This window comes from Loa loa (genome assembly GCF_000183805.2).
Source record: "Loa loa unplaced genomic scaffold supercont3.39, whole genome shotgun sequence".
Taxonomy (NCBI): Eukaryota; Metazoa; Nematoda; class Chromadorea; order Rhabditida; family Onchocercidae; genus Loa; species Loa loa.
This window is the reverse complement of record NW_018108219.1, coordinates 277,888-294,806: the sequence shown is the minus strand read 5'-3', so window position 1 is coordinate 294,806 and position 16,919 is coordinate 277,888. Positions and strand designations below refer to the sequence as shown.

Here is a 16,919-nt window from a genome sequence, read left to right as displayed (position 1 = left end):
ATTTCGTCCGTTCTTTTACATTTCTTTAATCTCCTTTAATTGGAAAAGTAATGAAGAAATTAAATATTAAAACTACTCTCATTACAATGGAAAATTTACAATTACCTGTTATGTGTAATCTCTTGATTAAAGGTAACATTAATATTAAACTTTTTTATTTGAAATATATGCGAAAAAGTTTCGCATAACTTATGTTAATTAAAATGATACTATAAGTTTATTTAATTGCATTAATATTTTTACGATCAGTTTTCAAATTATGCAAATAATTGGGGAAAATGCATGATAAAATGTTAAATGAAGACATAAATGTAATATCAAAAGTTTTTCAGATGAGCAGAAATATAAATGTGATTTTGTTAAGTATGCTAAAAGGTGCATAGAACAGAATTGAATATATAAGATGGATGCTATTCATTTATTTTGGTTTAATGAGATGATATCTAAGAAATGTTCATTTTAGGCCAAATAAAAAGATATCCAAGGTTTAGGTTTTTTTTCTTTTTTTTTTTTTTGGCAGATAAAAGTATGTAAAAATTAAAAGTTACGCGGTATATTCGATGATGTCATTAGAATTTATTGGACATTTTTAAAATTTTAGTGTCATATTGAACTTTCTGATTTCCTTCATTTTTATCACTTAAGCTTATTAATTGATAATGAATGTATTAGCTCGTAGATGAACAATTATACATTTAAACAATTTGTAGTTACAAAAGTAATAATATAATAACGTGTCATAAGGAAAAACAAAAATACTCAGCCATTAATTTGTAAAGGAAGAAGATTATGCAAAGTTAAATTAATGAGAAATATCTGTTGAAAGTATTCATGATATAATCTGTTAATTAATTAACTTAAGTTCATTACATATATATATATCGTTTAAAACAATGAGTAGCCAACAACATTTCTAATAAGATATCGATATTTTTGTTCTTTTCGAATATTTAATTCGGTTGCTGTAATAGAATGAAGTTGTGATAAGAGTAAGGGAAATTTTTCGTCTTATTTATTACATTCAAACACCTGCATCATTTGCTGTAAACGTCATTTCATTTAAAAAGTTTTACATTCGTTTTTTTAATATCATCATTTAAAAAGGATGAATGACCTTTAGATTTAATTTAAATAGTCAATGCTAAATGAATTCAATGAATTCAAATGAACTGGATAAAACTATTTTTGAAATTTCTATACAATTTCATAAGATATTAAAAAAATTTTTAAAAATAACTTAGAGATATTTGTCCGTTGGAATTATTTGTAGTTTTTAAATGTCTTTATGATATTAAAGAAATTGGATGATATTATCGAATCAGTACAAATATAATAACAATGATAATAATTATAATTTTTAACAATGTTCATATTAGCATTATTGGCATAATAGTAATTGCAGCCATAGTTATTAGCAAATTAGACATTTCCTTAAATTCATTCTTACCAAACATTCAATTATTAATCTAATCATTTCTAAACTTACTACTGTAACCCTCTTCCATATCACACAATCTTTAGTTGTAGATACGGTGAAAAAACATCTGTCCATTTGCTTTTTACAACAAATTTTTCTTTTTTTTTCGATAGTATAAGCTAATTAATTTTGCTATTTTCTCCAATAGATTAGTGTCACCAAATGGAGAAGAAATAAATTGTAACAAAGGCTAAAACTGATCATTATTTCAGGAAATCAAAGAGAAATTACCATGGTCAGCATTTAAACATTTGTTTAAATGACCTAATTAATATTTTGTAAAATTCGCTCCTTTTTTGTTTCGAGATGTTGATGTCCTTTGACAAGATTTAGGTACTTGAAGAAAAAAAATGAAATAATGAATAAAAAGAGTCATTGTAAGTTTAATAACAAGTATACAGAGTGATTGAAAAGCATTAATAATCATCTGAAGCCTTTAATGGATCGTGACAAAGGATCAATCAAACTTTTCATACATGAAAATAAGGTCATCAACATTTGTTACAATGAATTGTCACATTGTCCTGAGAAAGAAAATGAATGATGATATTCATCGATTCCATGACTTTTGAATTTTTGCTCAAAATAGCAAGAAAAAATTGCTTTCTTTTGCCCTTTTATCATTATTTTCATAATTCTGATCGTAATATTGAAATTTTCGTATTGAACACATTTTGGTTATTAGTCATTTATTATTTGAATAAATAAATTCAAAAATACAACATCACCATAAATTGTGTCATTTGTAAACAAAACAACATTTAGTCGCATAGGATCATTGGGTTAAGTAATGCAATAGTATTGATTTATTTTTCGTATAAATATAAAGTACAATTCTAATTGTCAAATGAATTAATTACCATGAATCAATCAAGGAAGTTGAATGAAAAAACAAAAGAAAGGAAGGCGAATAATCAAGATTGGAATATAACCGACTGAAAAGTAATTAAAATACAATGCCTAAGGATAAAAATCGGAAATAAATCAATGTGTTTGTAATTAACAATTAACTAATGTCACAAAAATGAAAAGCTGAAAATTGCCATAATAATGCCATAAAATACAAAACAAAGCTTATTCATTACCGTATGGATCAAATATACCTTTAACCAGTGACATTTAACCCCAATAATTTGACAGTTTCAATTTATGCAAATTTTCAAATTCTCTGTGTCATCGAAACTTCCAAGCCTTTACTGTTTTTAAAGTATCTATTTTGTGATATTTTAATTTCATAAAGTTGAAGTATTGCTTATAAATATGTGTACCGAAGCTGTTCTATTTCTCGGTGTTGTTTATATGCTGTTTGGGATGTTGCAGTAATGATACGTTGTAAGCTTATGTAAATTTAACGTGGAATAGGATATGTGAGCGTGAAACACAAAACATGCGCAGTATATACGTGTTATGTGAACTTATTCATGTTTGTGCTGTATCATTTACGTCCGTGTACGTGATACGTTAATTTACTTATGTTTGTGCAGTATTATTCGATGGATGTCACGTGAAATTATTCATCTCTATGCTGTATTATTTACGTTTATTTACGTGATGCATGAACTTATTTATGTTTGTGCAATATTATTTACGTTTACATACGTGCTACGTAAACTTATTTGTGCTCATGCAGTATTGGTTATGTTAAAATATGTATTACGTGAATTTATTTATGTTCATAAATATATATATGTGTATGTGTTTCTGCTAGTATAGATAATGAAAGATTATTGAGTTTGGTTGCTAAACTTAAAATGTTGCCCTTGTCAAGGTATACTGTTATAAGTGACCAGTTTATTTAATGATGTGATCTAGTTAATGAGAGCGTAATTGACTTTTTTCTACTCTTAATATCTTCAATTAGTTTTCTTTTTTTAATTTCAAGTTTGGATTTTTTTCTCGAATTTATTGTAGGAGCTATAATATGTTGTGGAGTATCATGTATCCATTAGCTCATCATTTATTCCTTCCCTTCCTTGCGTATTGCTTATCAGTGCAAGTAATGAGTGCTAATGGTCAACAACAAGAACAGATACAACTAAGTGATACATCGGTTGATGAATGGCGTGGATATTATAGGAAAGAACATTCTTTGGCTAAACCCTATCAAGGTTACTGCATTGTGTTTGCTTATTTCGTATGTTGCCATATATGTGTGGCGTATATAGCAAAATGTTTAACATCTAAAACGTTTAATCTGATCCCCAAAAAACTTCATGTTGATAACTAGCTGTACGGAATCATGCATTGGCAAATTGAATGACACGGGAACATCATACTGATCAAGTGACATCTTTTTTGAAAAATTTCATTTCCCATAATTCATTTGAGGGAAGAGATTTCTACAGTATGATACTGTGTTTCCTCGAAAATAAGACAGGGTCTTTTATTATTCCCTTCTCACTCCAAAAAAAAATAAAAAATAAAAAATAAAAGATGGTCGCATTTCCAGACCAATCGGACATCCAACTTTTTTTTGCAGAAAGCTATAAGGTTTCCGCCCTGGAAATCCTCCACATTACTTTCTTGTACTCCACAAAATAACTGTGTCTTTTCTCATTTATTTTGTTTTTTTACCACGCAGGGAGACTAAGCATCGAAGAGCATCAGAGAGATAAATCTGGTGGCGCTCCCCATGGCCTTGCTGGTCGGCGACGAGGCCAGGAAATGGCCAGCATGGAGTGGGGGTTAACCCGAGACCTCATCCAGGATTTAGCGTGACTGTAGAGAGTAGTACTGGTGCTCCCTATCTTTCCGTTGGTCATATTTTCAGGGAAGGACTTTTATTACTAAGTCTTTCCCTGAAAATGTCACTAGAGCCTATTTTCAGGGAATGATTTATTTTTGAGAAAACACGAGAAAAATAATCACGGATTTTTTATCTTTACTACATATTTAAAGGTAACGGAATGGGTATTCCATATTGGGACATACAAGGTACAACCATGGTTACTGGACAATATGTTCGTTTAACGGCGGATACGCAAAGCGTTCAGGGTGGTATTTGGAATAATGTGGTAGGTTGTTTGTTTGATTATTTTTTTTTCATCTTTTCGTAAAATGTATCATTTTCTCATTTTTGCACTTCCGGATGAGAAATACATTAACTGGATATCGGATGCAAATTTTCGCTTTTTTACTTTCCATAGTTTTGATCTAATGTTTAGTACGTCAACTATCCATCAAGAGCATACATTGATATTTAGTAATCGCATCTTAAGCTTATTAAATGTTGCACTAAATAAGTGGACAGTTCTGGCAGTTTTTACGATTTGTGATAAGGAACTGCAGATTTTTTGGTGTTCCAAAATAATTTACATTTTTTTACTTGGAAAATGAATATAAGCGAACATATTCAAGTAGTTTATCATTTGTTTATAGCCGGTGAATGTTAGAGATTGGGAACTGCATGTGAATTTTGCAATCCATGGTTCTACTGGTGATTTGTTCGGTGATGGAGCAGCTATATGGTATGTGCAGGATCCTGCCCAGGCCGGACCTGTATTTGGATCGAAAGATTATTTTCGCGGTTTAGGAGTTTTTCTGGATACTTACAGTAATCACAACGGTCCACATGTGGTAAGTTTTCCCTCTACATGCATTTCCTGAAATTCACGCTTTTCTGCTGGAGTTGTTTACGTTGGACGAAATTTATCAATCAGTTATATTGGTAGGTATAATGAATAAAAAGGAAACTTTCTAGCATGGTCATCCATATATCTCAGCAATGGTTAATAATGGTTCGCTCCACTATGACCATGACATGGATGGGACTCACACACAGCTGGGTGGTGAACATACAGGTTGTGAAGCGAAATTCCGAAACAGGCAGTACCAAACGCAAATAATGATTCGATATGTTGGCGATGTGCTATCTGTTCGTTTATTTTTCTATTTTTGAAAATTAATGCAGTATATGAAATGAGAATACTACATGTTACTATGTGAAAAAACGGACAATGAATTGATGAAGGATTAATTGGATTAAATACGCAACTAATTGAATATGTTTTCGATAAAGTTGTTGACACAAAATAAAGCTTTGAAAAGACAACTAGTGGCAGTAGAAAGTATGAGATGTGTAAAAAAATAGAAAAAAAACAGAAATGATGGAAAAATAAAAGTTCTTTGGAAAATTAAAATGGGCATGCTGGAGCATCTTCGATTGCCTTAGTTTATACTGCAGATTTATACTGATGTTTTGGGTACCGGTCAATGGAAAGAGTGCATGAGTGTTGGCGGTGTTCAGTTACCTACAGGATATTACTTCGGTATCACAGCTGCTACAGGCGATTTATCTGGTATCTACATTTCAAACTTTATTTTATTGTTCTGTCAAAAATCATGTTATAGGGCTAGATTAGGGATGAATCTCATTAATTTGTTAATTTGGGCATTTTTTGATCACAAAACTTCCAGCTATTTCACTCATCCTTTAATATCTTCGTTAAGGCACCATAACTTAACTGGTTTGATTTTGCAGACTATCATGATATCATATCGATACGCATGTTCGAGCAAGAGTTTGCACATGTACAAGATGGTACTGCTGTCACCTTAGATCCTCGACAGCGCGAACCTTATGCTCAAAATGTAGCGGCACCACGTGACCACGTAGACCAACCACCAGCATCAAAATTAGGATGGATTGGTACCACAGTATTAGTAATATTAGGTGGTGGTTTATGTGTGTTGGTTTTATGGTTTGGTGTCATTTTCGTCAATCATCGGCAACAAATGTCGAAGAAACGATTCTACTGATGCTTATACTTAAGGAATTTCATCATTTCTTTTTTAACCGTTTATGAAAGGGATTTCGGTTAGTTGCGCCACTTAACCAATCTGATGTTTAGTAGTGAAGATCATAATTTTTTTCTTCAAGTGAATAATCAGTTGTTTTCTGGTTTTATGGGATATTTAAATTTTCATATCTTTTACGTATTATTATTTCTCTTATAATTACGTGCTGTAATAATGATTTGTGGAGATGCAATTTTTTGCATGCTGCCTACAGTTTGTTAAATGTGTTACTTTTTGTTATGAATTTTCATATATTGAACACATTCTGATAGTGCCTTGTAAGTAGTTCAAAAACCAGTCTTCCAATAAATAGAGTGAATGCATCAGGTAAGCAAAATTCGCGAAAATGCAGGTGTTTGAAGAGATTTTTGAAGCTGTTTGCTAATTTCACTCATCTGATAAATAAATTATCTAGTAGAAATTTAAATAGACGTTTTATTTTTCATTTACCATATAAGCAAAATTGTAATCACTTCTCAAAACATTGGAAAATTTGCCCTGAAATTTCTATTTAATATGGTGATGACTGGAAACTAGTTATCGGCATTGGAAAATTGAAGCGTTATATTAGTAGAGAGATGTTGGTTATAGCATTTTTAGTTGAATCCCCATATTCAGGAATGCTTATATGCGTACTTTTTTTGGTTTGGCCATTACATTGAACTTTAACTTTGTAATTAAATATTTGTTGTACATTATTATCATATTTTTTCCGCAAATTCTGCAGGAATTTCATGGCACTGTGTGAGCATGCAGTACCAAAAATTGTTGATTGCAGGTTCCCAATTATTTTTTACCTTGTGCTGGTTGCGAATTGATCATTTGTAAGCTGTCAGATTTGTTGTATGACTTGGGTCGTGTTACTGGTCTTATCGAAACGAACAAAACTTATGACTGTTTTAGAAATTATCATTTGTTATAGCTGATACATTCTCGTTTTTTCGATAACATATGTCATCTGTTCATCTAATACCATTCATTACTGATGAATCACGTCAATTGCCCCTGAATTCACTTGCATTCACATTCAGAGTTTCCTGCACAAGTTTGTACGTTTAACAAATAACATTGGCAGTTGTTGTATTGGTTTTCTTTCTTTTGTGTTCACGGATAACTTTACTTGCTTACCTGTTTATCCAATCATAAATTTGTTTACTTGGTTTTCTTAGTCTTTTCCTTGAAATGAGTTGAAATAAATTTTTCGTCCTTTATCCGTTCAATCTAAATTACATATCTTTTTTTTCTGTTTTTTGTTTTTTTTGCTTTTTGGTTTTTTTTTGTTTTTTATAAGATGGTATCTGGATACAGCATACATGAACAAGTTGGTATGACATTATCAAAAAAGCTGTCGGAGGCGTGAAATGTAGCTTTTGAACTTTCTTATCAATTTTTTTTTCGTATTTTGCGAGGTATAAGATGCTTCTTCTTATCAATAAAACATTCATTTGTACTTCTTAACATCATCAGTTTGCTTCTATTTAACTTCTCCTCTCTACATACTTTCCCATCATTGAAGAATTTTCGCAAAAAAAAAGAAAAAAGAAAAAAGGATAAAACGAAAAAACCGCTTACCTTTTTAATTTCATCTGAAGTGTATAAGTAAGATATGCTACTATTTCACGATTTTCGATTATTTCTCCACCATCTATCATTATCATTACTGATCATCTCTTATCATGGAATACTGAAATCGCATGCAGCACCTCTCGATGATGCATTGTACGTTCCATCACGTGTGCAAAATTTTCGTGCTCGATATGATCATCTAACGGATGCAATTTACATTCAATGGTCATATCCAGAACAGATACAAAATGAAGGTTGGGTATTGATACATTTTTTCTTTTAATTTGCATATATCCGTACTGTTAACTTATCATTAATCATCTATTATTTACCTCACTATTCTTTCATATTCGCAAAGAAATAATAATCATGCCATTAAAAAAAAAAAAAAAGAAATCATTCAAAGGATGCAATTTATATTGATGGTTATTTAATGGTCAGAATTTGTTTGGAAATTTATAGATATTTGCTATGCTATTTTACATTTGTCGCTTGAAAATACCTGAACGTGTTTACTTCAAGATTTGGGTATTGTATAGTGTATCCGTTATACTTTATAGCTGTCCAGTATTTCTTTTTTTTTTCTTTAACATATCATATTCTTCATGGTTAGTTTTCGTAAAAATTATTTCATTTATAGCATGATATACATGATTGCTGGATGTTCTAGATAATATTTTTAGTACAACCGCAATTTCGGATTCGTTACCGAATTACCAATCGTCCTGATGGTTCTTCTGATTGGAAGTACTCACAAGTTGGAACAGAATTAGAAGCAAGATTGGATTTAGATGATGTGCGAAATGGTGATGAACTTCAAGCACAGGTAGAGCTTGTTGATAGTACAAATGAAGGAAAAAGAGAATGATTAGATAGGATGAGAGAACACTGAACAAATAAAAGTACAAGCTATAGAATAGCGATAAATAAAATCATAAAATAGTTTTGCTTCAAGTCATCACGAACAGAAAAATAAATATTATTTAAAGTATAAAACAACTGATTATTGATGGGTATAGCTAAGTCAGTAAGTAATAGATGACTAACAGATAAAAATGAATCATTAAATGGGATTGATTTGTTAGATCGGTAAATATCATGCAAATTACAGGTTCGTGCTGAACGTTCTGACGGAACAGTTTTAGAAGATTGGTCACAATCTTTACTTATCTCGATATCCAAAACTGTTCTCATTGACGGTATTCCGGCAGCTGATGATGATTTGTTGCCACCGCTTGATTTTCAAGCTCATATATTAAGTACGTCAATGGTACGCCTGGAATGGAATCCACCTTTCAGAAGTTTTTCAAGAGGTCAATATTTAACAAATCTTTGATAATAATGATAGATTAGATGCTTTGATATAAAACAGTTGAAAATATTCCATAGTGTATGTAAATTTGATAACTATTAAAGTCAGGGTAATTAAAATAGGAAACTTAAGATAATTAAAGTGGTAAATTCACGATAATTAGAAAATTAACCATTAATTGTTCACAATCAGTTTATTAGAGAATAATCTAGAAATTTTGTGCATTGAATGCAATTAAAATAAAAATTTTCCTCTTCAGCTCCAGTAAGTCATTACTACATTGTAAATGTGAAGCAGTTAACATCCGCTGACAGAACACCATTGCTTCGACAACAGGTTATTTTCTATTTTCTAATGAAAATAGCAAAAGTCGACTGATGATGTTTTAACTAGGAGAGTGTATCTCATTTGTCTTCAACTCTTTTCAGAACACTTCTTTTCGCAACATTTTCAAATGCACGACTATATTTAGAGTGTCGTTGTACTACTGATAATTAGATAACTCTTGAAACAAAAAAAGAAAAAATTAGTGAAAAGCAATGGAGTGTACCGAAATACTTGACAAAATAAAAAATAATTAGCTCATAGAATATCAGATTTATCAATCAACCCAATGTTGAGTGTCATTAAATATAAAGTAATAGCTTGCAAAATAAATGCAGTTATAATTAATAAGCTGGGAAAAGGAATTGAGGTTAGCCTAAAAATCTTACAATACTTTGTTACAAATCAAACTACAACTTTAAAAACCTTTTTTTTTAAAAAACAACTCTTTACTTATCTCTACCATATTTCACTTTTACGTCCGCTTCAATCACTGATTGATAGTTCACTGCCGTTTTATTGACTAAATCAATTGTAGCATTTAAAATTTTTTCTTCATTTTAACTTTCAAATGAATCAATAAATTCTCTAAAAAAAATGAAAAGTTATTTCAATTAACATGTGTTTTGAAATGCTGAAAGGCAAACAATTATTCACATGTGTAAGAAAAACTAAAAAATTGAAGTAAATAGATGCCCCCAAAAAAAAAGTCAGGCTAAAAATTCAAAACTGATATTGTTTCGATTTGAAAATAGCTTTCTTTCTCTAACAGTGTATTTTATTATTTGATATGTTTTTTTTTAAATTAACGCTTATTTTATTACTTGACGCTTTTATTATTGCCTGGTGCTTTCTTTTATTACGTGGTACTTTTTTCATTACTTTTTCATTGCTTGATATTTTTCTTTATTATTTGATTTTCTTTTCCAACGAGTAGAATTCGCGAAACGAGTTTCAATTATTTTAGAAATCTAAAAATTGAAATATCTTACGAAAATATGACGATACTAGGAAATAGAGATATCAAGCAAATAGAGTTAATAACTAAGTAAGAACCAATTATTCTAAATTTGAAACAATCAAAAAGTTTATTCATGAACAAAAATGTTTACCCTAAATAAATCGAAAATAAGTGATCAGATTGTAACAGTACATTCAATGCTAAAATTATATTTTGTGTTTGATGAAGACGAAACATGATTTTATTGAAGCTACAAGTTTTCTGGCAAATGACAAAACAAAATAACAATATTTGAAAGTAATCTTAATGCATAAAGGAATGGAAAAATGAAATGATTTGGAAGAGTAATTACTATAAACTACAAAAAAAAGTGGAAAAATTTAATATGCAGTCACAGGTTGAAAAATCCAGATCATCAAGAGATAAAACTTTGTGATTAATTGTTAAATATTTTAAAATAAGATTATTACCCGCAGATTTCGAAAAAAAAACTTTGGTGTTTTATTTGCCTTTAAAATCTATGTAATCACCAGTTATATTTCAAATTTCTTTTCTCAAGTTTACTTAAACAATCAGTTTTTCCTGAAAATGCACTTGATTTGTAACTTTTATTTATTGCATATTAAATTTAGTTTCGGATCACTGCGTGTTTTAATTTAATTTAATTTATATAATGATCAAAATTAAGTCTTTTTTAGCAGTCATTTTTGGTTATCATCATTAATTTTCTTAAGTAAAATGTGATAAACAAATAAATTTGCAAAGTTTCGTATCTAAAAGTGAAGGAGAAATTGTACGTATAGAAAAAAAAAAAATTGCCTGTAAAATATTTATTTTAGGAAAGGTTTTATCAGATAGTTGAGTGATTCACTGAGTTTTTTTTTCTTTTTTTTTTTCGTAAAAGCTTGATAATGGGAGATGGATGATAGCACCCTTCTCAAATTGCAGGTTAAAGTTCAGGCGAATAGTTTCACATTGGACAACTTAAAACCAGGTCAGCGATATGAATTGACAATACGGACTGCAACAAGTCCGGAACGTGTTTCCACTGTCGCAGCAATTGTGGAAATCACAATGCCAAGAGGTTAATCATTTTATTGGTTGCTTCATATCCGTTTATTTGACTACTCACTAATTAGTCCTGATGATTAATTTTCAACAGTGCATTTAGAAGATGAGTATTTCGAAGTGGGTAATCTGATCATTAGTTCACATTTCAAAGCACCAGATCAAGGTACCGTTAATTTGACCTGGGAAATACCGGAAAAGATGCAGAATCAAGTCAAAGGTATCTTCATTTCCTTTTTTGGTTGAATGTTGATTTCTGTTTCTTTTTTTTTTTATTTTTGATGAATCATTCCTTCCATTTTAACAATTTATCTATTTACAGCTTATGAACTGCAATACTCAGAAGCTGGTGCGGAGGATTGGCATCAGTTGCGGTTCAACGGTTCACATCCGTCTGCAAGCTTAACCACCTTGAAAAGGTTTCTTAAATCATTCATGCGGAATATGGTATAGTCATCTATGTGTGATACGGTGTAATCATTTATGCGGAATACGGTGTAATATTGTGCTTGAAACATCCATCAAACCTTTTTTGGCAATATCTTTAAATAGAAATTTGTGAAAATGATCATTCTATAAAACTGAATTTCTTAGTTAGTAACACAACTATGATATAATACCTGACATAATCAATATCATTCCATTGCTTATCGATTTATCTATTAGCAAACTTTGCGATAAATATGGCAATAAATTTTCTTTTTCCTTTCTTTTTTTATCTACAACTTTTTAACTTTCGGATGCTTTGTATGTCTTGTAATTTCTTGTTTCCTTCTTCAACAATGAATTTTTTCTGATAAATTTGCAGTGATACGGAATATTTGTTGAAAATTCGAACACATCTTGCCAATAATTTAACAACTGAAAGTGGGCAGTTTAAATTTCAGACACCAGCTGGTAAATTTTCACTTTCATTTTTTCCTTTTAAATTAGTCTCACACTTTTTGGTTCAAAAAATAAATTTAGAAAGTTCTTCTTTTCCAAACTTTTCCCCTTTCTAATAATTAATTCAGAATAGAAATTATTTACCAGGTTATTAAGAGGAAAACAAAAACTAAAGATTGTTTAAACGAAAGATATTTCTTTTGTTTATGATTTATTCAAATATATATTGTAGTTATAAAAAATCCAATCAAAAAAGTGGATGTAATTTATACGCATGAACTTGATGGTGTACGATTGCAATGGACATTGGAAAAGTAGGTAAATCAAGTTTTGCTAAATCGTTTTTTTCAATCTTATAATTTTCACATGAACTTTAAATTTTTACTATTTTTCAAGAATGATATATTGATTTACTCGATTATCCTTTTATAAGTTGCATTGGAAAGTTGTTGTTAAAGCACATTATGGATGTAAGCTGTTTTTGAATTAAAAATGCAAAAAATGCTATGATCAAATACAATCCACTTTAATTATTAAAAAGAATATTCAAGAAAGAAGTCATTCTTTTTCAAGACTATCTCTTTCCTTTATTCCAGTTTTTTGCCCACAAACATTGTTGATGGCTACGATGTTTATCTCTCCGATAACCCAGATCTTCCGGATGCTGAATGGTCATATTATCCAATAAGTGGAAGGTCTGAATTGTCAAATGATGCTTCTGTAAGTGAGAGTAATTCACTCATACTTCGTAATTTACAACCTGGTCATGTATATTATGTGCGGATAAATATTCGTAAGAAGGATGGTGAAATATTACGAGCGCCAACCATTTATCGATTTCGAACAATGGGTAACTTTGAATATATTACAAATTCAAAACGAACCATTGATCTAAGATAGTTATAATTTTAAAATTTAAAATTGGTAAATATATGGTAATTCAGAAAAGTTTAGGCACATCGTTACTGACTGAAATGCAAATTCAAAACAAAGTTTTAACCTGAAATAACTTTAGTTTTAAAGTATAAGACTGATGAATATATTGCAATTCAGAAAACGTTAGGAGTACCATCATAAGGGAGAGGAAAAATATTGCTTTGCAAGTTTATATAGAGCTGACAATAATTGAATTGTTAGCACAGATTACTTGTATGAGACGTGTCATACCTATCACTTTTAAGACGTACGCATTGTTTTGTTGAATCTTTCATCTTTTCTTGTTTGATTTTTTTTTTCTTGTTTAACATGTCGTTGCATAATAGACCGCTCACGTAAAATATATTTATTGTTAATATCATACGAAAGTAATAAAATAGCTTTATTTCAAGTGATAATAACTTTTATTTTAAAATCATTAATTTGTAGAACGTGCTGAATTTCGTGAACATCGTGAAGGAAGCGCATTATCATATCGATTGTTATCACCTGGACGTGTTCAAATTACATGGACATATCCTAATTCTATTTTACCCTCCATTACAGGTATCATTCCCTTAATAATCAGCAAGTAACTGGTAAATAGATGAAGTTAATGAACCATATATAACTGTTGTTGTTAGAAGATGACGAAATGAAAATCGGAATTGACATAGGGTAAAGGTTGAAACTACAGGACAAGATAAATTCGAAAAAATTTCGCAAAATTGATTTTTTGAGATTCTAACTAAAATATATTATTGTAATGTCGTATTAGGTATTTTTCTGTTTATTACTTCAATTTTTTTAATGTTAATAGCAAGTTAATAAATAGAGAATTTTTGGTATTTAAGTCTAAATAATTTACTTAGCTGAAGGAAACTTTCAGGTTCTTCAATTATGTATGCAGAAAGTAATAATTCACCGACAAAGCAATGGGAACGTATCAATTTAGTCGATCCACGACAGGTGTCAGATATTTCAGATTTTTTATATTTTTTGTAATGCAATTGTTTTTGTTATAAGGTAGTGATATGATCACAAGAACATGATTAGAATGATTGATTAATTGATTGTTTGTAATCTCAATCAAAATGTTGCAGAATTCTGTTGTGCTTGAACAATTGAAGCCGAATTCACGCTACTTGATCCGTATTTTGCCGCAAATTAACAATGCCTTTTACAATAGCAATATTATTGATGCGTTTGAAATTAGAACTGGAATGGGAAGTATGTTTTTAAACTTATTTTTTGCAACTTTTTGTATAACTAATTTTTTTTATAATTATTCAAATTTGCTGTAAAAATTGCAATCCTTCAACATTGGACAGCTAAATCAGATCATCAATACAGTCCAATATAATTTAAAATATATCTAATACTTTAGATCACTTTAGATCATATGCAACCATCTCGTGTTGACAGTACTCATTCACAAATGTTGCCGGAACAAACAAGTATGACAAAATTGGAAAATGGAAAGTTGACATTGAATGCATGCAATCCAGATTCCACTAAGGTACGAAACTTCAGTAAAAAATTTAACTACATTAAAAACGATTAATGAAGAGGTCAAATGTGACATTGATTCAATGCGTTTTAGATTGTCGTAAAATTAACTAATAATTTTCTTTTTTTCTTTTTTACAGAACGAATGTTTATGGGATGAACATTGTGTACCAATAACTGAAGGTCGCTTCCGTGGCTTGTGTATTCCGAAATCATTGCGTAACGCGATCATCAGTAATTGAAAAGTTTCTATTTCTTTTAATTCAGATCTAAACTTCACTCATTGATCTATTTTCTGTAACTTGTTTGATGCAATCTTATTCTTCAGTGTCATTCAGAAACCGGTTTCTGTCAAGATTGGTTTGATAACTCATAACTGGTGTCACTCTTTTTTGTTTTGTTCATCAAATCTTTTGAGTTCAAAATTCCTCTGGATTCCGAGTTTTTTTTGGAAACCATTCAACTTTCTTTGCCATCCCATATACTTCTTGCAGATATACAACTGATTTTTCGGCTAAAAATAATTGACAGAGTTAAAGTTTTCGCAAACATAAGCATACTCTGATTTATTATCACAAGTTATCAAGCCTATCAGAATATCAGAAGTTACATATTGAAAGAAGGAGGGAATGCTTGTATTTTATTTGATCTGTTTAAGAGCTCGATGTGAAATGAAGTTTTGTCTCATTGTGAAAGTTAGTGGAAAGTACAAGTGAAATTTGACTAAATAAGAAATGACCGAATGAAAAAGTATTGCTAATTTATTGGGTGAACGAAAACTAGTTAATATCTTTTCATTAATAGAAATTATCTATTTATTTGTATTGATTCTTGATTTACAATTTGTTTCCTTTTTTGTTTTTCTGATAATTGATATATTAAGAGTACATTTTGTTTACCGAAAATTACAATGAAAATATTGTTTCTAAAGTTTCTTGAAGGTTAATGCTAACGAAAGATTATCTTATCAATCATTTCTACATTGTTACAATCCGGATGAAACTATCCGTCAGGCGATTAAATTTGGAATGTTTGTTATTTGACGTTTGAGGAAACTTTCGAAACATGCCGTTTGATTTGAAATGCCTGTTTCTATATGTCTATTTTGAGATATCTAATTTACTGTTTAAATAGGCTAACATATCTTAGTAATTCTGTAATATATTATGCTTTTTTAATATATATTAAATTTTACAGGTTTAATTGCTTCTTAAAGAAAAAAAAAGAATTACGAAACAAATTATACTTCATTTCATATCGATTTTCAAACTGCAATTGAAATTTCAATAAAATATGCCAAAATTTTGTGTTGTGCATGCTTCAATAATGAATAATCAAATGATAAATGCATATATTGATAGACTGATAAGAAATTATACATGCTGTGTTAATGGATGATCAAAGATAAACAAATATATTGATAAATTGATAAAAAGCGGATTGAAAATTATGCCTAGCTCAACCATTATCAAGGAGGGATTTGTTTTAAGATGCCTTAGCTAACCTAAATCGATCAAAAGTTCGACGACTGAGTTTACTGTCTCATTGGAATGATTGGAAGCGCAAATATTGTCAGAGGAAAACTGAATTCGAAATAATTTATTTTGGAAGACTTAAAACTTATTTCAATACGAATATTCTTTATGAAAAATTAAGAAAGCTTCTCTCAAATGATTTTTGAGACAAATTTTTAACTGAAATTTCTAACTTTTTTTTTCTTAGAATACATGAAATATATTATTATTATTATTTGTTATCTAAATTACATTCTTTCATATTCATAAAATTATGAAAATACTTTTTTCTGTTTATATTCAAGAAAAAAGAGAAGCAATCATAGTTATTTTATTTGGAAATTGAAGAATTATGGATGTAATTTAATTTGAACTATTCCAATCACTAGTCCAATTAATTATCGAATGCAAAAATGAGAACAGTTTGATTAAAGGATGAAATCAGAAGCTAGGCTGATATCTTCCGAAATATAGATTATCATCGTAATATAGATTCTGAAATATAGATTACGTATAACTAGTATTGTGATACATCAGTGATACTTTCAAAAGAGAACAAATAAAAAAAACAATACAGAAATTTGAAATAGG

The 16,919-nt window shown here is 29.8% G+C and overlaps 2 protein-coding genes across 2 annotated transcripts; both read left to right on the top strand.

The window, feature by feature from the left end:
• Nucleotides 1-3,398: 3,398 nt before the first annotated feature.
• LOAG_17099 (hypothetical protein) lies at nucleotides 3,399-6,450 on the top strand (the record flags this gene model as incomplete). The annotated part of the gene is made up of 6 exons (XM_020449759.1): nucleotides 3,399-3,585; nucleotides 4,376-4,491; nucleotides 4,856-5,053; nucleotides 5,178-5,351; nucleotides 5,661-5,775; nucleotides 5,958-6,450. 6 exons carry the CDS (start codon nucleotides 3,399-3,401, stop codon nucleotides 6,233-6,235), a joined length of 1,068 nt encoding a protein of 355 aa, XP_020306682.1. The 3' UTR covers nucleotides 6,236-6,450.
• A 1,115-nt stretch (nucleotides 6,451-7,565) lies between these two features.
• On the top strand, nucleotides 7,566-15,243 carry LOAG_00672 (hypothetical protein; the record flags this gene model as incomplete). Its single annotated transcript, XM_003136212.2, has 16 exons — nucleotides 7,566-7,599; nucleotides 7,975-8,094; nucleotides 8,524-8,666; nucleotides 8,952-9,153; nucleotides 9,412-9,488; nucleotides 11,386-11,521; nucleotides 11,609-11,725; nucleotides 11,828-11,924; nucleotides 12,314-12,402; nucleotides 12,623-12,704; nucleotides 12,987-13,240; nucleotides 13,756-13,872; nucleotides 14,195-14,274; nucleotides 14,409-14,535; nucleotides 14,703-14,824; nucleotides 14,955-15,243. The coding sequence occupies 16 exons, from the start codon at nucleotides 7,566-7,568 to the stop codon at nucleotides 15,054-15,056; spliced, it is 1,899 nt and encodes a 632-aa protein (XP_003136260.1). The 3' UTR covers nucleotides 15,057-15,243.
• Nucleotides 15,244-16,919: the final 1,676 nt, after the last annotated feature.